This window comes from Dryas octopetala, chromosome 7 (genome assembly GCF_963921425.1).
Source record: "Dryas octopetala chromosome 7, drDryOcto1.1, whole genome shotgun sequence".
Classification (NCBI taxonomy): Eukaryota; Viridiplantae; Streptophyta; class Magnoliopsida; order Rosales; family Rosaceae; genus Dryas; species Dryas octopetala.
In genome coordinates this window covers 3532367-3554255 of record NC_141372.1, presented here as the reverse complement: position 1 = coordinate 3554255, position 21889 = coordinate 3532367, and the positions used below count along the sequence as shown (strand labels likewise).

Here is a 21889-nt window from a genome sequence, read left to right as displayed (position 1 = left end):
GATTTTGTGTCAATGTTTCTTCATTTTTGTTATTAAATTAAGTTCAAATTAACATTACAACATCCAAAATTCAAAGCACTAGATTAATGTGAATGTGTATAACCAAACAAGTAGCTAATTATAAAAGACAGAGGTTTGATGTTAAGTAATTAATAGTTTATTGTCATAAGTCATAACAAATTAACAATGGATAATGATGAAAAAAAATCGATGAAAATGATCCCAACTTATAAATTTCCCTAATCCATCTTGTTGACTGACTTCAGTCCAATTATGTTCGGACAAAGTAGAAAAAAACATATTCATATCAGACCTAAAACAGTGGTCTGAGAAAAAGATAATATATACAAATTAAAACTATTGGCAATGGCAACAAAAGCCAGGTCCTCTTTAATGGTAAGCAAATAACTTCAATAAAAATGAGACACATTATTTTTTTTTTCTTCCAATTTGACAGGTTGAACGCTTTTTATTATAACTAGCGAGCATTGCAAGCAACAAGCGCTTGCCATTATTTTCTCCGCCAATTTTGGAGGGTTCACTCCTTACGATTTTAGGGTATATAATGAAGTTTATGAATACTGTATATTAGATTTTAAATTTGAAATTTTAGATTGAGCCGACAAACTAGTGCCAAGCATTTGGGAGAAGAAGAAAATGACAATACTGAGCACCCGACGACATGACCATACGCACGGTGACCTATTGCCGAGCACTTGGTGACCATACCGAGCCCGGTGACACGGACACCAGATTAAAAATTTGACCTGGCATTTCGATGATATGGAAATTTCTAAATAATGGTAAAAAGGTGGAGGTCGTAGGTCTATGACTATCCAATTCCAAGAGGGCTCAACAACTCCGCACTTTTGCCCTTTCCCTTTCTCAAAGACTATGATCCCTTTGCGGAATCCCTAAAATAAGCCTTTACCCTCTCATCCCTTAATCCCCAATCTCTTTGTCTGCTCTTATTATTCCCATCCTTTCTTTTCCACAATTCACGCTTTTACTTCGTTCCTCCATCAGTTTCAGCTCTCAAGCACCTTTTTCCCCAGCTGGGTGATCGAGAAATCTCTCGTCTGACATCTGGGTCTGCCTAGTTTTGAGCTTTAGAAGCCTGGTCTGCTTCTGGGTACTTTGGAATTGATCTATTATCATCAACAAGGAACCCGCTTTTGGCTATCTGGGAATTAAACAGATCCTTTTTGGATTTTCGTCTTAGAGTGTCAACAAAAGACCCGTTTTTGGTACATGGGTTTGAACAATTTCGAGTTTTTGCAAGTGGGGTTTTTGGGATATGGTTTCTTGGTGAATTTATTGGAAGAATAGGCTTTTGCACTTGGTGTTGGTGTTGGCGTTGAAAGATGAAGAGAGGGAAAGATGAGGAAAAGATTGAGGGACCTATGTTCCCAAGACTCCACGTGAATGATACAGATAAAGGAGGGCCAAGAGCACCACCAAGGAATAAGATGGCCCTCTATGAACAGCTTAGTATTCCCTCTCAGAGGTTCAACCCTGGGGTTTTGCCTCTCAATCCAAATAACACTAGCAGTTTGGTTCCCCCAGCTTTCTCAAGCCAGGTGATTTAAGATTTCATGCTTGTGCTTTGTTATGTTTGGTTTATTGTGGACTAGTTCTGAAAAGTTATCCTTTTAAACTTCTAGCTAGTTTATGGATTTCTCTGGCAGGATTTTTTTTCTTTGGTGGATGTATGTTTTTATAATAGTTAACTATAAATGTTGGTGTTTTCTATATCAAGTGGCTCCGCATGCAACTATGCTTATATGTTGTGTTTTATTACCAATATAGTAAATATTGGCAGCATGTCGAAATGGTAATTTCATAGATAGCATTGCAAGTTTGTGTAGTATATAGGGAAAATGGTTGTCGAGTATCTGATTTTTAGGAGCAATTTATGTTTGCAGGGGAGTGGCCCTGATAGAAATTTGCCTTTTCCGCATCATGTTCTTCCATCTACACCTACTCGTCAGGCTGAGAAGTTTCATGTTCGCCAGTCTGATGGAGCAAATATAAACATGCCCTTGGCACAACCCGAGCAAAGAAAGAAGGCAGGAGATGACGATGATTTTAGTGTTCCTGTATTTGTTCAATCAAGGATGAGTCATAGTCATAGTAACACTCAGAATGGTATTGATAAGGAAAAACTTACTCCCTTCAGCTCGCCTGCTTCTGGCCATGCAATAAAACTCAAAAATGCTTCTAAGAAGGACCCAAAACAAAGGAGCTCGCCTAGTCTCAGTTTAAGACGAGAATTGAGAAGTGAGAGAGAAGAGGATGTGAAAGTAAGTGGCCCGGCTAGGGACAATCCAGTAAAATCTGCCACAAAAGTATCAAGCAGAGAAAAGGTTGATGGGCCCGTAGAAGAAGTGAATGCATCTCCAAATCAAGAGTACGCAGACCATCCTGTCCCTAGTTTCAACAGGTTATGTGAGAGTGATGCTTACTTACAACAAGAGTCTAGATTTGGGTCACAAGTAAACAACACTGGACAATGTGATGGTCTTGTTGAGTTTACAAAGGATGTCGAGAAGGGAACTGTTTCCCGGGCAAGAAGTGTATCTCGATCTGGGGAGGATCCTAGCAATCCCAATGAGCCTGATAATGACAGTGAATACCATGGAGACAGAGCGTGTATTTCACCACAAATGGGAAATGTAGACAAAAGTGATGATGTCTCAGAGACCTCCATGGTGGATTCAGGCTTGGATATCTCTCCAGATGATGTTGTTGGAATAATAGGTCAGAAACATTTCTGGAAGGCAAGAAGAGCAATTCTCAAGTAAGTCCTTTATTTATCTCAAATATCTGCTCAATTCCGTTGTTCCTTTGTGCTTTAAATTTTGAAGTTGATCTTTTCCCCAATATTTAAAATGGTGATATGCAAATATATAGTTTTTTGCCATTGTGAAGCATTTAATGCTAGTCTTCATTTTAAATAACTTGTTTATCAGCTTCTAAAGTGAAATGGTTTTGTTTTATACAACTAAAACTTAAAACTTTACAGTTGCTTTGTCCTCTTAAATGTTTTCTGTGATCCATTAATTTTTGTAACCTTTTGATGAAAAAGAAAATGCAAAAGAAGTTCACCTTGTTTCTGGGTTGGTCCCCTAGCTGTGATTGTAGTTGAAGTTTGTACTTTGTAAGAGATGTTAGGAACTTTGAACGGACTTTATGCTTCTGTAGTATGATGATTTTAGAGTATGAAACCTAATTAATTAATTAATTATTTTTTCTTCTGGAGAAGAGTAGTGAACACTGTAGTGGTAAAGCTAAAGTGGTATGTAGGAAGTTGATACCATTACATTTTTGGGATTACTTTTTCCCCTTCTTTTTCTTGCATAGCTGTTTTAGACTGTTATATATTCCATGCAATATAACCAGTAGGAGAATTATAATATTATTTTAAAAGCGACTTAAAAGGAGAAGATCTCATAGTGTGGAGTCCCGGGATACCTTCTAAAGTGGAATTTTTGTGTTCAAACGCCCTAGATAACGTTTTAACGGTGGATATGAATCATCTTACAGCAGGGAAACATACATCTTAATAGAGTTACTTTGTGCAAGGCAACCTCCGAGACAGCGGATCATTTCATTATTCATTGCCCTTTTGTATCTACCTTTCGGGTGTATTCCTGTCTCGGTTTGGTAATGCTTGGGATTTCCTCTGGGAAAATTTTCCTTTCATGGCAGTTGAGGGCTGGGAGCAAGAAGGGGAACAACTGAAGGATTATCCTTGGGACTACATTGTGTGGATCTTGTACAATATTTGACAATGTGGAATTGGTGGTGGTCATGGTGGTGAGGAGGATTACATCTCATATATAGTATTTTGTTGAAGATTTTTTTGGGTTGGGGATTGTGTTGCCCTTTTATATGCTTTGTTTCCTTATCAAATGTTTGAATTTTTTATATGTGCTATAAACGTAAGAGCTGCAACTATTTATATGTGAATTAGAAAGCTCTATTTTGCACTTGCCATCTGACTTTGTTATAATGATTATGACGTACATGCAAGAATGTATAGTTTTTTTTATGGTTGTAACTAAATAATACAGTTTTGATGCTCTATTTATGTGGGAGAAAGGAGATTTTCACACATCTACTTGATTTATTTTGCAGATATTGGTTATGTTTTGAAATCTGTTTTAGCATTCAGCTTTCCTTTTTATTGCTCTAAAGATAGTGTTCATACTAAATAGTTTGGAATTGAGATATGTGAGATTTGTGAATGAGCCAGAAGAGGCCTGCTAAGCTTTGTATATTAATGAGATATGTGAACGAAGTTTGAAGCTGTAAATGAACCTATTTTTACCTCTTCCATGCATCTTATTTAATCCAAGGTGAGGATTGTTTTGGTCTAAATGATGCTATCAAGTACCTCATTCTGCATTTCTGTCTAGTTTATTTTTCTTGTATTTAGTATTGGTTTTGTGTTTCTCAAAGCTTCATTTGGTATGTATTGTGCAATTCTGTTGTTGATCCAACTCCTGTTACTGTCTTCAGTCAGCAAAGATTGTTTGCAGTGCAAGTATTTGAGTTGCATAGACTCATTAAGGTAAGCTTCATTTGTCTAGTAGCTTCTGCTGCTCCTGGAATGCAGTCCTTTTTTTTTTTTCATATAGAATTGGATATATATATATATATATATATATATATATATATACATACAGGCACACTCACACACACAGATTCATGAGATACAAATCTATGTCTATATATGGGCCAAACAAATATGTATATATGAATACAGAATGGGTGATGCTTTTTGAACCCCAAAATTACTTTCTAAACTCCCATATTTTTTGGTAAAATATTGAACCCAATTTTACCCTTCAGAAATTTAAAAGCAAAGATTAGGAAAAAAAAATAAAAAATCACCTCCCTCTCTTCCCTCCCTTTTCCCCTCCTCCCCTCTGCTGCCATCGCCAGATTTTTTATTTTTAAACTTTGTAAAAAACAATTTAAAGAATGAGGGTAAAACTGTAATGTTATAATTTATTTTTGAGTGGATATGGAAAGCAATTTCTTGGGTTCATGTATAATCATCCATACAAAATATATATCTATTGATTTAGATTGAAAGAGTTAGCTTAATTCTTTTCTTTCGGACAGGTCCAACGACTGATTGCTGGATCTCCACATCTTTTGCTTGAAGATGGTGCTTTCCTAGGTACATCTTCTTTAAGGGGCTCTCCTGCAAAGAAACTTCCATTGGAGTATGTTGTAAAGCCACTACTACACGTAAAGCGCAAACATGAGTCTGAGAAGCCAAACAACAAAATAGAATGTTCTGCAGAAAATGCAGTTGGGAAAACATCTCTTTCTTCTGTGAAAAGTGGTAGCCAGCCTTCAAATTACGGACCATATATAGGAAACCCACAGCCAGCACCTGTGGCTACTGATAATAAAGTGGGTCCTTGGTGTTTCCATCAATCACCTGGGCATCAGTTGTTAATTCCTGTAATGTCTCCTTCTGAAGGACTTGTATACAAGCCATATCATGGACCTGGATTCATGGGACCAGTTTGTGGAGGATGTGGACCTTTCAGCTCAACTCCCATGACAGAGAACTTTGTTAAACCAACCTATGGGGTTTCAGCTTCTCATCATCAAGGAATGGGAGTTATTTCCATCCCCCATCCAGTAAGTCATACTTTTTTCCCTCCATATGGCAAGTCTGTCATGAATCCAGCCATGTCAAGCTCAGTTGAACAAATGAATTGGTTTGCTGGACCTGGTTCACATGGTCAAACTGATCAGTTATCAGGAGGGGGAACAAGCTTCAATTCGCAGCATCAAAGCTCATGTAATAAGCCAATCCAGAAAAATGTAGCTATTCCTCATGCGCTGAAGGTTCAGGCATGTAATGACAGTGAATTACAAGGAAGTACTGCTAATAGTCCGGGTGACAGAGCACTAGTTGGGACGGATCAAAATGCTGAAGGAAGTGATGCTCTTCAACTTTTCCCAATGGCTCCAGTAATTCTAGAGGGAGTTCCCCAACCTCACAATACAGGCAGGCCAACACGAGTGATAAAAGTTGTGCCACACAATCCTAGATCTGCAACTGCATCGGCTGCTCGAATTTTCCAATCTATACAAGAAGAAAGAAAACAGCACGACTCAATCTAGCTCATTTCCTCTCTAAATGGCTGCCAAATGATATTGGTCATCTAAGTTGGTGCGAGTTGGTCATTTCCCCTGTTTGGGTATGATATCCTGTATCAGGTTTTTTTTTTTTTCTTTCTTATTCGTTGGTCTTGTGAAATTATAGTCAGTCATATATATGTAGATATATGACTATAATTATATATGATGTTTCTCTCATAGGTAGCATTGTAATCTGAATGTATGATGTTTCTCTCATAGGTAGCATTGTAATCTGAATGTATCATGTTTCTCTCCTGGGTAGCATTGTTATTTGAGGTGATCATAGTCCTTTCAAGAAATCCATGTAATATGAATTCCCTTGCTCCTTTGTTGTTGTGTGTGTGAAATCATAGCAATGCATAATTCACGTACAATTACATATGGACATTATTTTCAAAAGCAGGGAAAACATCTTTAACAGCAAGAATTTCAGGGACAATGAGTATTTTGACCAGGCCCTCCAAAGTAGAAAACAGGTTCTTTCCCAAGTGACTCGGCGTAATTAACCGTGGAGTAACAATCCATTTCGTCGGCAAAAGTGCCTACCCATTCTGGGTACTTTAGTTGCAACGAATAATCCACAATTCTAACTTGCTTCACGTAACACGCATTCCCTTCCTTGTTCCATGCATAATCCCCACTTCCCATACCTGTTTGAGTGTGAGGACGACTCTTCTTCACCTTGGAGCTGTACACCTCACCACCCCATTCAACCAGTGTTGCACTCTGTTTCATGTACTTGAAGAGACTTCCGGGCCAATACCCTACTGCAACGTTTTGACCCACACGCAACCACCAATTGCCTGTGTCTGGTTCCTACATGTATAACAAAATTGAATCAATCACATTAATCAATATGAAGAAGAATTTGGAATGAAGGACCAGTATATGAGCTATTTCAAAGTTCAAACCTTGTTGAGGCTAACTGTCACTTGATATTGGGGTCCCATTTCGCTAGATATGGGTCCAAGGGGCATACCAAGAGCTATGTCTTTGTTGGTTTGCACAAATCCTGAGCAAGTGAGATCAAAGCAACCTGTTGATTTGTATGAGTCCACCTGACCAAAAAAATGGTTTTAAGGACACATAGAGTAAGGGCCAGTTTTCGGATTATAATCTCTTTTATTAGGTAATGAAGTTCTTACAGTCCAATATACGAAAAGTCGGCTTTGTGTATCACCATATAACTTTGGGTTTACCTGAAGAAAGCCCAAAAGAATGAGGTAGTTAGACAACCACTATATCCCAAAAACTTATCAATAACGAAATGAGCTAGTGATTTTTAGATATGAAGTAGTATATATACATCTATCTTGCAAATGAAGGTACCACACAGCTTACCATCCAGCCTGATTCTACACTTTCAAAAGCATCTCCAGGTCCATTCTTGAGCCAGATTTGAGCAGTAGTGTACTCATCTGGTGATTCAACTTTTGGATTCCAAAGATTTATATCACCTTGAGCGCCTATATAATTGTATCCTACAGTTACCAGGATGGCAGCCTGCAAGTAATTCATATATATGCACCATTAGTTGCCAAACAAGTTTAACATTGACAATTTTTTTCCCTTTTAAAATCAAACTTCAAAGTAACTAATTGTGTTAATCTTCATCATAAACATTTGCTTACTGAACGATTGATTTGAAGACCAAGTTCGACTCTGGTGTTGTTAATGTAGACTGCGCCTTTATCTTTGTCATCTGTGGTTGAATAGGAGTTTTTCTTGCCGAAGTGTTCAAGTAAAGAAGCTCTCAATAAGTCCCGCCTTCGAATTCTGCGAATGGGGATGGTTCCATTTGGACAACTTCCACTTCTTTGCCAAATTTGAGAGATTTCCAGCTGAGAAGAATTGTCTTTATTTTGAACACTAGGACTAGGACTAGGAGCCTCTGATGGTAAATGAAAACTGGGTCTCATCTGCATTAACATACATATCAAGTATATATATCTAACATTATGGACCGTTTGGTATTCCATTTAAAAATTGTTTACTTGTTTAACAAGAATAAAATTTTTTAAGGCCACTGATTGAAATCTGAAAGTAGACCTGAATTGTGTGGTTGCGCAATGCTGGATGGTCAAATGCAGGCTGTTTGTAGATGTCAACACAATCAACAATATCTCCATCCTCACTCTACAAGAAATTATATATAATCAAGTGGTAATTAAATTGAGAAAAGTGTGTTAAAGTGAACAAGATTAGTCAGAAAGCTAAAATGACAGAAAATCAGACCTTAATGCTCTTCACTGCACGCTTATTGACAAGCTTCAACTTATTATTAACTTCCAAAGAATTTTGTTTAGCTTTAGAATTCACATGATGATCTGCTGCTTCACCGCTAAAAACAAGCAAGCACATTGCTAACAAAAGCATGATTATAGTCCTTTTGCCCATCTTCTCTCTCTGTCTCACTGATTGGGCTCTTACTCACAGAGAGATACAATCAAAATTTTGATTGAGAAACCATATGACAATGTGCTTGGTTTTATAAGGAAGAAGATGGCAATGTATTAAGTACATATACAAATGTCTTCAGCCACGTACATGTCAAATACCCAATTCATGCACATCCATGCATCAATTTAATTCTATATATAATTCCCGTAGTATATGGAAATTTCATTTGGCATAATAGCTCTCTTGGAAACTTGGTGCATATGGAAGTTTAATCTATGCTAGCTAGACCGTTTTTCATTTGCTTGTTATAGCGTTCATTGCACATTAAAATCAAATATGACAATGACATGATACACACAGAGTAGATCTTATCTGCCAAAAACAACTTATTTGGAAACCTGGAAATGACAGATTCTACAACCTGGATTCATATTGTGCCACATTTGGATAGAATTCAATATGCCACCTTGGTAAAAATAAAAAATTGAATATGACAACTGAGGCACAATTTTTCCAATTACTTGGAGAGTTTCCATTCGCTAAGGCAATTTGGGACTCACATGCATGTTCTGAGAGCAATATCATAATATATACGACAGACTTAAATTCATCGTGATCTTGATGAGATAAACCTTCTCATAAACAAATTCGCAAGTCTAATCATAAGAGTCAAATTAACATAATGTAAATTCTTTATAATGAAAGAAAGTAAGCCTTTGTTTTTGGTCCTAGTTAACATAAGAAACATTGTTACAGCTCTGTTGCTGCCATCATAAACCATACAGCCTAGCTAGCTTAAGGGCACATGGGATTTTTTCCAGGCCCTCCATAGTAGAACTCAGGATCTTCAATATAATCTGAAAGATATTCAACATCGTAACAGTTGTACTCATCCGAAAAAGGATCAACCCATTCAGGGATTTTGAGCATAGGTGAATTGTCATGTATTCGCATTCTTTTTATTTGACCTGAATTCCCCCAATAGGAATCAGGAAACTCTCCATTACCCATGGCTGTTGCAGTGTGGGGAGTAGTACCCACTCTTGAGCTATAAACTTCACCTCCCCACTCAACTCCTTCTGCGTGATACCGCAGTGCAACAAATAGCTCCGGCGGCCAGTAGCCGATGTTAACTCTCTCCCCATATTGCACCCACCAATTGCTTGTTACTGGATCCTATATTTGGAGCCAAAACAGAAAGAAATTCCAAAGATATCATAAGCAAACAAATGCATATATAGCATATGACAAATGTTATGTTGTCAGACTAGAAATTCGAATTGCACAGTTCAAACATAAGTCCATCTCATCATGGTCCAGATTTTGACCAAAAAATAAAATCATGGTCCAGATTTACAGTTTGATAGCATAACATGTTAGTCTGTCTTACGTCCATATTTTCTAACCTTGAAGACGTAAACGATTATTTGATATGGAAGCCCTGTGGGAGTAGAGATTGGATAAATTGCAGCCCCAAGAGCAATTTCATGGCTAATCTGAACAAATCCAGGACAAGTAAGATCAAAGCAACCTGTTTTCTTTGAACCATCAACCTGCAGAAAACATCAGAAATCATATTAAATGTAGTGGAAAACTGCATTAAAACCAAGTCATGAGTCATGATTCATGTCAGCTTACCGTCCAATATACAAAAAATCGAGTCTGTTTGTCCCCATATACGCTCGGATTCACCTGATGGGATTGAGAATTTTGCAGATTAGAAGGTATGCCATGAACATAAAATGTAAAATAAGTGTTGATTTGGATGAATGTGAAAAGGGTTAGTGCTTAATATACCGCCCAGCCAGCTTCCACACTCTCAAAGGCATAATAAGGACCATTTACAAGACATACTTGAGAAGTAGTGTAATCATCATCAGAGTCAACATAAGGGTTCCAAACTTTGATATCTCCCTTGGCTCCTGTATATCTGTACCCTTCTGTAAGCAATATTGCCTTCTGTCATTCACATAATTAATTCACACCAAGTGATTATCAGACTTAAGCAGAGCATGTAGTATGAGAATTTGTAATTAACCAAAGTGGGAATTGATTAATGTACCGAGTGGTTTGCTTGTTGAAGGTACACAGTGTTTTTCTCACTAGACTGTGCTGCAACATGATGAGAAAATGAGGCCGGCTTCTTTCTTCCATAGTCCTCAACTGAGCTAGCTCTGAGCAGGTCCTTTTTTCGGATTCTTCGGATTGGGATTGTTCCCTGAGGACAGCTTCCACTTTTCTTCCATGGTTGTGTCACCATCATGGAAGGTTGTTCATTTCTTTTCTTCAGTCTTTCTAGTTTTGTCATTGTCTTTATCTCCTTTGTTGGGTCATAAGTAGGTGCCATCTGAAGAATTAGACTCATAGTTATGGGGAAATTCAATAATAAACACATTTTTAACCATTGAATATTTATGCGTTCACTTTTTTACTAGGGTATAGATTTGTGAACCGTTATATTTGTTTTTAGACTCGTAAACTTTTTTTTTATTCCGAAAAGAATGAACAGAAGGCAGACCTGGATGGTGTGGTTCTTGAGAGCAGGATGATCAAAAGCTGGCTGCTTGTAAATGTCAATGCAGTCAATGATATCACCATTGTCACTCTGAAGGGCAATCATAGAGTTAGGGAGTACTCTTTGTTTTTGTCACTTCAGTTCAGTGACACTTATACCGTCTAAGAATTGAGTAAAATTAATACATGAAAAGAGTTATGATGAAAATTTATGAGCCATACCTGAATGCTTTTAACTGCATGCCTTCTGAGTTGGCTTAGTTTTCTTTCAACTTCCAAAATCTTCTGTTTAGAGAACAAGTTTTTACCCTCCACAAGTACCCCACATCCAATTAGGGCCACTCCCAGTAGAATTACCACCTCCCTGAATCTCAGTTCACCACAACAAAACCTTTTCCCCATTTTTAGTTAATTAACTAAAATTGATATCATTATACTAAGTCTCATGGTACTTGCTATATTATAGTATTTGAGCAAAGACCCAAAATCATGAAAATGGAAATTGATTAGCTTCCTTTCAATATCTGGGATGGGTTAAGAAGTATGTTGTATCTACTTAAGGACACAATGCCTCCACAATATGCAGCATATGTTTCAGATTACATTATTAAGCAGACATTCAAACTATTTCTGCAACCTACACATCTGTAAAATTTGCATGATTCACCTTCCAATCATGCCAAGTTGCCAACTTCATTTTTTTATTTTTTCAATATTTGAATTGCAGTGTGTAAATGCAAAATGGTAGTGAGGAAGTCCTTAGAATCATAAACCCTGCCACATTCTTTTGCCGATGAATATCAACTATTAAGTTGGTGTATTGTTGATCACATTAGACTTTAGTCAATGACTCAATGTGGTAAAGTCAACGTAGTAGGTGAGATTTACTTATTACATCAATTATTATGATCAGTTAGTAATTTACATATTATTTGTCACGTAATATAATGTGATCTTAAAATATAATTTCTTTACCATTATTATTGTTTAGTTAGCACACTATCCCCGTCCCGGCCCTGTTGTAGTTTGTTCGACTATCAACTTATTTTCATCAAAAAGAAAAGCTATTAATGATTTAACACAAACTTTTATAAGCTTTTGGGTGTAATTGAGATTTACTACAAAGTAAAACAGTGAATTGAAGAGCCTAGACGTAGCCTAATCACATTGATAATTTCTCTGTATCGTTAATTTTGGATCAATGTTTTTCTTAGGTTTGCGTTAGTGGGCTAGGGATTATTCCCAAAGACACCATTTGAGTTGTAATCTAAAATCGAAGATAGCAGAAATCCCAAGTCGTTTGTAAAGAAACGACGACGTTTAGCGAGTCAAACCAATAGCGTTTACTATCCGCGATCCATGTCGTTTCGGACCTTTACTATTTAGGCTATTTACTTACTGCTACTCTGCCACACAGTGAGACACACACACACACACACAGAGTAGCTTGAGAGTAACGCTAATCGGAAAAATGGTGAACTATTTGCTGGAGATCACCGCGGACCTCGAGAACCTCACGAACCTTCAGCCCCAGGGCGGCTGCGACGACCCCAACTTCTCCTATCTCTTCAAGGTTTGCACTTCGTCAAGTTTTAGCCTCTACTGCAATTCCTTTTACAATTGCTGTTAACATTTTCTAGGGTTTGTAGCTTAAAATTGATGTCGCTCTTCGTCACTCAATCTCCTGAACTTATAGTTATTAACGCGATTTTATTATTTGTTTTAAAACAATTGGTAGTTATAATTTTTCTAATTTTGTAGATGAAATGTGGGAGATGTGGAGAGCTTACCCAGAGAGAAACCTCTGTGACATTGAGCGAGACTGTTCCTCTTGCAGTTGGCAAAGGAACCACCAATCTGAGTCAGAAGGTAATCTTCCTCTTTCTTTCTCTCTGTACTAATTACACAATGAGTTTTATAAGCAAAGAGGTTATTAATGTATTGGGTTTCTGAGAAAATTGAAGGAAAGGAACAGAAGAGCTATGGTTCTTGTGTTTCCTGTTGTTCTAAATTCTTTTTTTAATCAAGATTTCTTTTCTCTTCTCTTGTAATCAAATCGATATGATTTCTTCCTCTGGGTTGTTGGTTAAAGTTTGCATATGTGGGTTTTAACATTTTTCTTTGTAGTTTCTATATGTGGGTTCCAACATTTTTCTGACCTATACATTTTTGTTACTGGGATTTGAGGTAGGTCTGGTTCCAATTCTTTTGTGAAATATGAGAAATTCTATCAACTTTGGTGGTTATATTGTCACACTATTGCATGACTTTGGTCAATGAATATCGGGTTTCTTCCTTCATGTGTCCTTAAAGAAATATTTTATGGTTAAGCTTTGCCGTAGATGTGTAGTGATTTGCGTCTTTTCCCCTTGTAGTGCAAGTTCTGTGGGAGGGATGGAACTGTGACGATGATCCCAGGTCGTGGTAAACCACTGACCCAGGAAACAAGTGAAGCAGGGAAGTTTTCTCCCTTGATGTTGTTTGAGTGCAGGGGTTATGAGCCTGTGGACTATGTTTTTGCTGGTGGATGGAAGGTTGAATCTGTAAGTTGTCCTCTTCACTCAGCCACTTCCTAGTATATTGAACATGGAATATTATAACTTTTTCATTGTACTTATGGCTGGCAAATGACTTTTGTTTGAACTTTGAGCTGAATGCCCTTAGAAATCATAATTGAGTGATCAATCCTAAGCACCACATCTAAGTAATTACTATGATTATTTATTCGTTTCTTGTCTTCTTATTCCTTCTCCTTGCTTGTACTTATAAGCATTGCATTTCCTATTTTATAATGTGGTTGCACCTTCAGTTGCAATAGGCATTATAATTGAAGTTGATTTTCATTTGCTGGGCTAAAAGAATATGCCCTCAGCTTATCAGTATTTGGATATTTTTTTCTTATGGGTACGAACATCCCAAATAACATAGTTGTCTTGTAGAGTAGATTTAACAATGTAAACCTACCACGTTGATTGGACCAGAGAAGGTGCCACCAAATGTCAACTCAGTTTTACTATTCACCTTATCCGGGAGGCTTGTCATGCCCACCTATCTTCATGCACCAGCACAAGGAGATTATATTGAAAATTAAATTGATAACGGAAGTTGGAACAAAACGTAGGGAAAAACAATTTCTTAGGGTCCCAGTCAAGTGAATCCATGTATTCTATATCTCTGGAATTTTGAAAATAGACGAATGGTTTCATTTTGGGAGTTTTACTTATTAGTAGTTTCATTTTTGGAAGTTCCACTTATTATTATTATACATACATAACTGTAACTTAAACTTGTTTTCATTTCTGTAGCTGGAGGGGACAAAATTTGAAGACGTTGACTTGTCGGGAGGGGAGTTTGTTGAATATGATGAGAAGGGAGAGTGCCCAGTTATGATTTCCAATCTCCGTGCCACTTTTAATGTGGTGAAGTAGAGTGGTACACTGGTAGATGAAACATGTTGTGGTATATAGAGTCTGGCATGCGAAGCTAACTATTCCGTTGTGAATAAGATACAAAACATCTTGACTGTTTCATGTGTTTGAGCAGAAATCTGTCTGTTGTAGTTCATTGTTAATTTTCAACTTTAGCCTAGTATCCTATCATAGAGCTAGTGTTATGGATATGCTATGATGTTACATGTTCAAAATGAATCCATAGGTTGGACAACATATGGCTCTCTTTTGCTCTCTTTTTTCTCTCTTTTTTGACTTATTTGGTTTGGTGAAATGGAATCCCACCTAACAATCTTAACCCGAGGCTTTTGGTGGCCGTTATATGACAATATGACAAGCACTTGGAATCCAATTGTGAAGACTGGGAAAGTCCCCAGTAGTTGAATGAGCCAATGATTATTCAAACCATTTTAGATTTGCTGAACAAAGCTGTTTGCCTCGGTTTGAGTAATGGCTAGAGAATTATTAAATGGAAAGTTCCCTGGATTCTTGGTACTGAATGTATTTAACAGTTCCATTGCATACAAGTAGACAATGGAATCTCACCTGGATTTGAAACCCGATATGTAAAATACAGCTACGATTATTTTGAAAATTCATCTGTCACAGCATTCCATGGATGATGGACCAATCTGGTCTGCTAATTCATCTCTCACCCTACTGTCAAGTAACTGAGGTTGTGGCCAATTCAAAATCAACAACTAGGTGAGGGCCTGAGGCTGTGTTTGTTTTTCCCGGGATTCTGTACCTCACCCATATTTATATATAAATTGAAAAAGTCTTAAATAGATAGTCATATCATATACTCATATCACATCACGTGTATAGTGCGTTAATAATTCAATACTATGATGTTGTGTTGTAGTTTTACAACTTTACTTAAAACAAGTATAGTATACGAGGAGTGCTCTAAAATTAACTAGTTAGCAAGTTAATACGAAACTAACCATGCTTTTGGGACCACTACATAACTAATCTCATAATCCGAACCGTCAATTATTTAGGTTATACTTCAAAGATCATCATTACAAAAAATCAATTAAATCGGAAATCATTTAGTCATCTAATTGAGATCAAATAAATAGACAGTCAGTGTTTTCGATAAAAGCATATAAATAGTTGTTGTTATAATCAAATGACTAAATGATATCCAAATTTGGAGATTTTTTATAGGGATGATCTTTGAAATATAGCCTAAAAAATAGACGGTTCGGATTTTGAGTTTACATTGTGCGGTGAGCCCAACATGGTGGTTAGCTTTGTATTAACTTACTAACTAGTTAATTTTAGAACATTCTTGTATAGTATATTATTAAAAAAAAATTTCTTATATTTATTATGAGGCTCATTCATTCTTAACAAATAAAATATTTGCACATATAAACATTTACGTACAAATTTGACCCCAGACCAAAAAAAAAGATACAAATTTGACCCACAAATCTGGTATGTTATCATTATTTTGACTTGAATTTCCGTAGCAATCCACGGAGTAAGAGACCCACCGACAAAGCCAATCCCCTCATCCCCTCACTCGCGTCGTGTGAGTGAGAAACATTCTGGGACCTTCCGCTAGATCATCATCCGCTATTTTTGTTTGGCCAGCGGATCATCATCCCCTTTTTTTTTTAGCCACCAGATCATCATTCCCTTAAAATTGTCAAATCCCACACATATAAACTCGCGCACTCAAGACTCCCCAGCTCTTCCACACTCTCAGTATCGGTCACGGCACCTTCTTTTGTTTGTGTCTCCAAAGTCTCCTCTGCGTGACCTCCCCCTCTCATATTGATCATCCAAGTCACCACTTCCCGTAGTTTTTGGCGCAATTCAAGCACTGAAGTAGAAGGATCCAATACGTATTTTCATGTTCATCAACTTAGCGTTCAACCATTAAAGTCACATGGTATGTCACTCTTGTTTCATCCAAATTTATCCCATCTTTGCTTAGATTCTTGATATAAGCTCGGGTTATTACAAACCCATGTGCTAAAGTTTGGATTTTTGTGCAATATGTGTTCAAAGTAGATTCAGAGTACTGTAGTATTAGTTTTCACTTTTCAGATCTGTCCACGGTTTGTTTTTATTTAGTGGGATTGAAATTTTGAAGAAAGCTGTGTGATTCGTAATTCGATATGGATAAATTCGATTCCACTTCATCGTTACTGATGCAAGTTGCAATTTTGGACTCTGGGTTTTCTGCTTGTTGGAGAAAAGTTAGGTGTCAAAAATTTTGAGACGAGGTACTTTGTAGAAATCAGAATAGCTATAGTTGATTGTGGCGTTGTAGTTTTAGTGTTTTACCAAGATGCAAACCATGCAATCAAGGGTTGTGCCATTAGAGGAAGGCAAGGACCCCGGAGTTACTAGCAGAGCAAACCAAACTAAGGCGTTGCCGGTTAGACTACTTCAGTTATTTGTGCTGTTTTTGGCTTTCTGCATTACTTTCTCAGTCATTAGCATATACACGATTCGGCATTTTGGAATCAGTACCGTGAGGACAACGGTCACGTCCTCTTTCCAGCCATGCTCTGAGGAACCAAGTAGTTTGGATCGATGGATTAGGCCGCCATCAAATCTGATCCATACTATGAATGATAAAGAACTATTGTGGAGGGCTTCTTTTGCGCCTAGAATAAAGAAGTATCCTTTCAAGAGAGTTCCAAAGATTGCATTTATGTTCTTGACTAAGGGGCCAATGCCGCTGGCACCCCTTTGGGAGAGGTTTCTGAAGGGACATGAAGGACTTTATTCAATCTACATTCATTCACTGCCAACATTTCAGCCCCATTTTAAGCCTTCATCGGTTTTTCATGGGAGACATGTTCCTAGCCAGGTATGGACCAATCTATCTTATATTTTATCCTTTTATGAGATTGCATGTTCTACTAACATTCTGTAATGAGTACAAAATTCATGGCTCTTTTTTTTTTGCTTTTTGTAAATTCTTAAATATTTATTCCTCTACCATGGGTTTCTCTGTTTTTTTACTTCTGCACATCTTAGTTTCTTGTACATGCTCTGTGGTGAGCACACACCTGGGTTGCTTGCATTTAAAAAAGTATGTTGGGTATGTGAAGCTTAAAACAAAATGAAATCCGGAATGGTTCTTTCCAAGAGTTGGTAATTTTGCGTGATTATGAAAGAAAGGGCTTAAACTGCCTTTGTGTGTGTTGGGTAGAAAGGAGCACTTCAATTTTATCATGTTTGGGACGTGTACTGAGAATTAAAGTGATATCTCTGGGGGAGGACAAGAGTGTTATATGAGGTGCAAACTCCACTGAATCAATGAATTTGACTATTTTATCCAGGAATTTGACAACCTTGCAAGTGAGCACACACCAGGCCCATTCCATTTTGCTGCCAACTTTTGGATGTTGAGACTATTGTTTATTTTACAAGAATTATGCTTATAATATGAAAAACGTAGATACATAAATGCATTCATACATGAGGAACAGCTGATGCAAGGCATAACTGCTTTGGTGACACACTGGACCTCCTCACATATTCAGAATGTTTATCTACATTCTTGATTCATCTCTAACTCTTGCTCTCATGCCACAATTCTTTACCTCAGGGACAACCCTTACAAAGAAGATTTAGGATTGTTCATGATTGACAACCATAATATCTAAGATTTCTATTTTGAGCCAGATGATATTTCTGTTTTTGGTGTTTAGTGTTATGGATATATGCCTTCACGTTATGAGAAAGAATAAGTTTAATATGTGAAGGATGTTGGATGATAGAGTTGAAGCTTGTAGAGAGCTCTGTTGTTTTGCCCGACATAAAAGTTATTTATATCTTCTTTCAGATGCATGACAATATTCTGTATATTTTCAGCTTGTTTTTACTTTCTACTTAACAACTTTGTTGGTGTTTTGGCCTTGCCTTTGCTGCTCAGACCTGGAGTTATACTATGCAATATCCTCTTATGTATAGGTGAAGATTTTTTGGTTTTTCTCCTGTGCAGGTTGCTGAATGGGGACGGATGAGTATGTGTGATGCTGAGAGAAGACTCCTTGCTAATGCATTGCTTGATATATCCAATGAACGGTTCATTCTTCTTTCTGAATCATGCATTCCTCTCTATAACTTCAGTGTCATTTACCACTACGTAATGAAATCCAAGTACAGCTACATGGGTGCATTTGATGACCCCGGGCCATTTGGGAGAGGACGCTATAATGCTAACATGGCACCTGAAGTTAAGCTTACCCAGTGGCGCAAGGGATCCCAGTGGTTTGAAGTTAACCGGAAGCTGGCCCTCAGCATTGTTGAAGATACAACATTTTACCCAAAGTTTGAAGAATTCTGTAGACCTGCATGTTACGTTGATGAGCACTATTTCCCCACCATGCTAACCATCCAAGCTGGGAATTTATTAGCAAATAGAAGCATCACTTGGGTGGATTGGTCAAGGGGTGGACCTCACCCAGCTACCTTTGGAAGATCAGATATTACTGAGGAATTTTTCAAGAGAATGCTTGAGGGTCATCGCTGCATTTACAATAACCGAAACTCTACAATCTGCTTTCTTTTTGCCAGAAAATTTGCTCCAAGTTCACTGGAACCTTTGTTACATTTAGCACCAAAGTTTTTGGGCTTCTAACAGTGGACAAGGATAACACTGAGTACACTGGAGGCATGCAAAACTCACTCTTAGCTTTGTGCATTAATTGGTATCATAAATTTTTACCCTCAGTTGTAATATTACTAGTTGGGGTTTCACTTGTATACTTATTACTGGATGAACTCTTTGGCAAAATCCACTGTTCAGGATCCAGAACAGTATTAGATGTACAGAGAAGTATCACCCAATTTAGATTGCATTATATTCACATTTTTGTATTGAGATTGGAATGATAATAATAATAGAATATATTTGAGTATCATTTTTCTGACTGTTTTTACATCTGAATTGAGCTGGCCGGCCCATTTTGCTGTTGGCCATAACAAATATTGATTGATGTTGCACCAAGCATTATGCCCCCAACCCTTTATTTTGATTTGACCACATAAAGAATATGTTGGGACATACAACATTAGAACCCATTACCAACTGGCGCACGGCATGGAGGAAGATATTGAACCGCCTTGAAAGGCATTAATGGATTTCAAACCCAATCTGTGTGTCACATTCCATTATTTTCTATACAGACAATCATAATCATCATTAATGAAACATAAAAAAATGGCACACCACATGAGGTCCATATGGGTGAAGGGCATTATGGTAACTTCAAACAACATGCATGTGCGCCCCTCAAACTCTCACTCCTCTCAAAGACGAAAGATGACAAGCGAATGTTCTGGAAACGCAGGAAACAAAATATCAGAAGTAACAGAATCCAATCCCACCCTACACCTGTCGTATCTTTTCCTTTCAGAACACTTACGTGTCGACTTCCAGTTGGTCTTTGGGTCTCTCACCAGAAAGTCACGCATCCTAGCTGTGTTTGTGCGCTGTAATCCCCCTGATTGCGCATTGTGGGCGGTTTTTTTTATTTAATTTGAAGGGTTTTTTTTATTTTTTTATATTTAGTATTTAAACTTTAATTATTATTTCAATAGTGCTACATATACCACATTTTTATACCATAATTTTATACCACTTTATGTGGCAACTTACATGACATTCATACATTGGATACTAAAAAATAAAAAAAAAAACCCAAAAAAGAAAAAAAAAAACTTTGTCTAATAAAGTAATGACACATCAGATGGTATAAAAATGTGGTATAATAATGTGGTGGTATCTAAACTTTTATTTGTCTCAATTGAGTATTTAAATTTTTATTTTGTGTCTAATAGGTATCAAAATGAATTTTTGTTAAAATTGTTAACAGAAATTAGAGACAATGTGGTCACTTCAAAAAAATTATATTTTAATTATAATTTTTTGTTTTTTTTTTTGTTTGTTGTGTGTTTTTTTTTTTTAATTTTAAACACAAAAAGAAAATAATTTAAATATATTTTTTTTAGTGACTATACTGCCTATAATTTTTGTTGACAATTTTAACATAAATTTATTTTAAAACAAATAAAAATTTAAGTACCACATTAAAAAAAATGTCAAAATTTAGATACTAAATATGAAAAAAAAACCTTAATTTAAAAAGGAGAAAAACCAAATTTTACCGCGAAACCATTATAATCACTTTCACCACCGCGTGGTCTCACGCTTTAACCAACGACGTTGATCGTGTGATGTGACTCAGTCGATACCGTACGGACAGAATATGATGCGAGAGTAAGATACGCGCGCGTCGTGGCGCGAATATATTCTTCATTCAGACAAAAACAGGAAACCCAATGGTTAAGGTACGTATCCAAAAAACGGCGTCGTGTGAAAGCAATGGGGATTTCCAAAACGACCGCGTGTCGACGTGGATTCACACGCTACACGCAACACTGTCACAAAATTTCCAAAATGCATACCGGTGGAACCCATAGAGAAAACTTACCAGCTGTCGCCGAACCAATAGCCAGCCTGTAGAATCGGGCATCTGCCCGTGCTGCCCTAACGCAGCCCGGGCTGTCTATAAATACACTCACTATGAGCATTATATACCATCTCTGCTAAGAAATTGTGTCTGAGCCTCTCCGTCTGCGTAAAAACCCTAGACACTCTCACATTCTCACAGAGGTCCAAAAAGCTTTCGACAATGGCAGTCTCAAAAGCTCCAGTGATGGTTCTCATGGCGGTGCTCTTCGCCGTCCTCTCTGTCATGGCCGCAGCTCAAGAATCTCCTGCTCCGAGCCCGACCTCCCCGGCCGTGGCCATCTCGCCGTCCTTCGTTTCCGCCTGCGTCGCCGCCGCCACCGCTCTGGTCTTCGGATCTGCGCTCAGGGCGTGAGTTTGAGTTTGCTTCATTGCTTGGTTACCATGGTTGGGGTTGTGTAGAGGGGTTGGTTGTGTTTTCTGATTTGTTTTGATTCGTAGCGTTTGATTTTAGTAGTAATGGTGGATCTATAGGATTTTGGGAGATATATGAGTTTCTATGGTGCATAGACTATATATAATGCACTTGGTTTACTATGGGTATTGTGATGGATTTTGACTATTATGAGTAAATAATTCAATTCATTTCATTTGGTTTTATCTTAGTTTGTTCTTCTATGGTTGATGAGTTGCTTTGAGAATGGTGTTTGTTTGGCTTATGATCCCAAAATTTATCATCCGAATTTTTCTGTCATTATCGTGGTTATTCAAATTGGAAATTGGAATTTCAGATTTCTAATATTTTTAGCGTTCCCGTAAGAAATAGACATAAAGCGGCGTATCTAAGTTGGGTGTAATTATTTATTTTAAAAAATCTAATAAAGAAATCGATATTTCCAACTGGCTT

General features: G+C 37.3%; 5 protein-coding genes across 5 annotated transcripts; 3 read left to right on the top strand and 2 right to left on the bottom strand.

The window, feature by feature from the left end:
* Positions 1-856: 856 nt before the first annotated feature.
* On the top strand, positions 857-6474 carry ELF3 (hydroxyproline-rich glycoprotein family protein). The gene is made up of 4 exons (XM_086251356.1): positions 857-1580; positions 1926-2800; positions 4525-4576; positions 5134-6474. Exons 1-4 carry the CDS (start codon positions 1365-1367, stop codon positions 6151-6153), a joined length of 2163 nt encoding a protein of 720 aa, XP_086107482.1. The 5' UTR covers positions 857-1364; the 3' UTR covers positions 6154-6474.
* A 126-nt stretch (positions 6475-6600) lies between these two features.
* Positions 6601-8568, bottom strand: LOC147278591 (protein neprosin-like). The gene is made up of 7 exons (XM_086252416.1): positions 8407-8568; positions 8221-8307; positions 7803-8090; positions 7513-7674; positions 7317-7370; positions 7083-7229; positions 6601-6987 (listed from the first exon to the last, which is right to left on the bottom strand). The coding sequence occupies exons 1-7, from the start codon at positions 8566-8568 to the stop codon at positions 6601-6603; spliced, it is 1287 nt and encodes a 428-aa protein (XP_086108542.1).
* Positions 8569-9366: 798 nt separating this feature from the next.
* LOC147278590 (protein neprosin-like) lies at positions 9367-11487 on the bottom strand. The gene is made up of 7 exons (XM_086250201.1): positions 11308-11487; positions 11090-11176; positions 10634-10918; positions 10369-10530; positions 10210-10263; positions 9978-10124; positions 9367-9747 (listed from the first exon to the last, which is right to left on the bottom strand). The coding sequence occupies exons 1-7, from the start codon at positions 11485-11487 to the stop codon at positions 9367-9369; spliced, it is 1296 nt and encodes a 431-aa protein (XP_086106327.1).
* Positions 11488-12512: 1025 nt separating this feature from the next.
* LOC147278589 (uncharacterized) lies at positions 12513-14750 on the top strand. Its single transcript, XM_086251665.1, has 4 exons — positions 12513-12658; positions 12847-12954; positions 13461-13628; positions 14391-14750. The coding sequence occupies exons 1-4, from the start codon at positions 12557-12559 to the stop codon at positions 14511-14513; spliced, it is 501 nt and encodes a 166-aa protein (XP_086107791.1). The 5' UTR covers positions 12513-12556; the 3' UTR covers positions 14514-14750.
* A 1313-nt stretch (positions 14751-16063) lies between these two features.
* LOC147278588 (glycosyltransferase BC10-like) lies at positions 16064-19432 on the top strand. The gene is made up of 2 exons (XM_086251857.1): positions 16064-17370; positions 18511-19432. Exons 1-2 carry the CDS (start codon positions 16843-16845, stop codon positions 19147-19149), a joined length of 1167 nt encoding a protein of 388 aa, XP_086107983.1. The 5' UTR covers positions 16064-16842; the 3' UTR covers positions 19150-19432.
* Positions 19433-21889: the final 2457 nt, after the last annotated feature.

Excerpts from the sequence above, each read along its gene's own strand:
- ELF3 (XM_086251356.1), top strand. The coding sequence starts at position 1,365 with ATGAAGAGAGGGAAAGATGAGGAAAAGATTGAGGGACCTATGTTCCCA. Across the intron at positions 2,801-4,524 it reads GCAAGAAGAGCAATTCTCAA|TCAGCAAAGATTGTTTGCAG; the intron begins GTAAGTCCTTTA and ends TACTGTCTTCAG. Across the intron at positions 4,577-5,133 it reads AGTTGCATAGACTCATTAAG|GTCCAACGACTGATTGCTGG; the intron begins GTAAGCTTCATT and ends TCTTTCGGACAG.
- LOC147278591 (XM_086252416.1), bottom strand. The coding sequence starts at position 8,568 with ATGGGCAAAAGGACTATAATCATGCTTTTGTTAGCAATGTGCTTGCTT. Across the intron at positions 7,675-7,802 it reads GTCTTCAAATCAATCGTTCA|GCTGCCATCCTGGTAACTGT; the intron begins GTAAGCAAATGT and ends AATTACTTGCAG. Across the intron at positions 7,230-7,316 it reads GACTTTTCGTATATTGGACT|GTGGACTCATACAAATCAAC; the intron begins GTAAGAACTTCA and ends TTTTTTGGTCAG.
- LOC147278590 (XM_086250201.1), bottom strand. The coding sequence starts at position 11,487 with ATGGGGAAAAGGTTTTGTTGTGGTGAACTGAGATTCAGGGAGGTGGTA. Across the intron at positions 11,177-11,307 it reads ATGCAGTTAAAAGCATTCAG|AGTGACAATGGTGATATCAT; the intron begins GTATGGCTCATA and ends ATTGCCCTTCAG. Across the intron at positions 10,264-10,368 it reads GTGTGGAAGCTGGCTGGGCG|GTGAATCCGAGCGTATATGG; the intron begins GTATATTAAGCA and ends CAATCCCATCAG.
- LOC147278589 (XM_086251665.1), top strand. The coding sequence starts at position 12,557 with ATGGTGAACTATTTGCTGGAGATCACCGCGGACCTCGAGAACCTCACG. Across the intron at positions 12,659-12,846 it reads ACTTCTCCTATCTCTTCAAG|ATGAAATGTGGGAGATGTGG; the intron begins GTTTGCACTTCG and ends CTAATTTTGTAG. Across the intron at positions 12,955-13,460 it reads CCACCAATCTGAGTCAGAAG|TGCAAGTTCTGTGGGAGGGA; the intron begins GTAATCTTCCTC and ends TTCCCCTTGTAG.
- LOC147278588 (XM_086251857.1), top strand. The coding sequence starts at position 16,843 with ATGCAAACCATGCAATCAAGGGTTGTGCCATTAGAGGAAGGCAAGGAC. Across the intron at positions 17,371-18,510 it reads GGAGACATGTTCCTAGCCAG|GTTGCTGAATGGGGACGGAT; the intron begins GTATGGACCAAT and ends TCTCCTGTGCAG.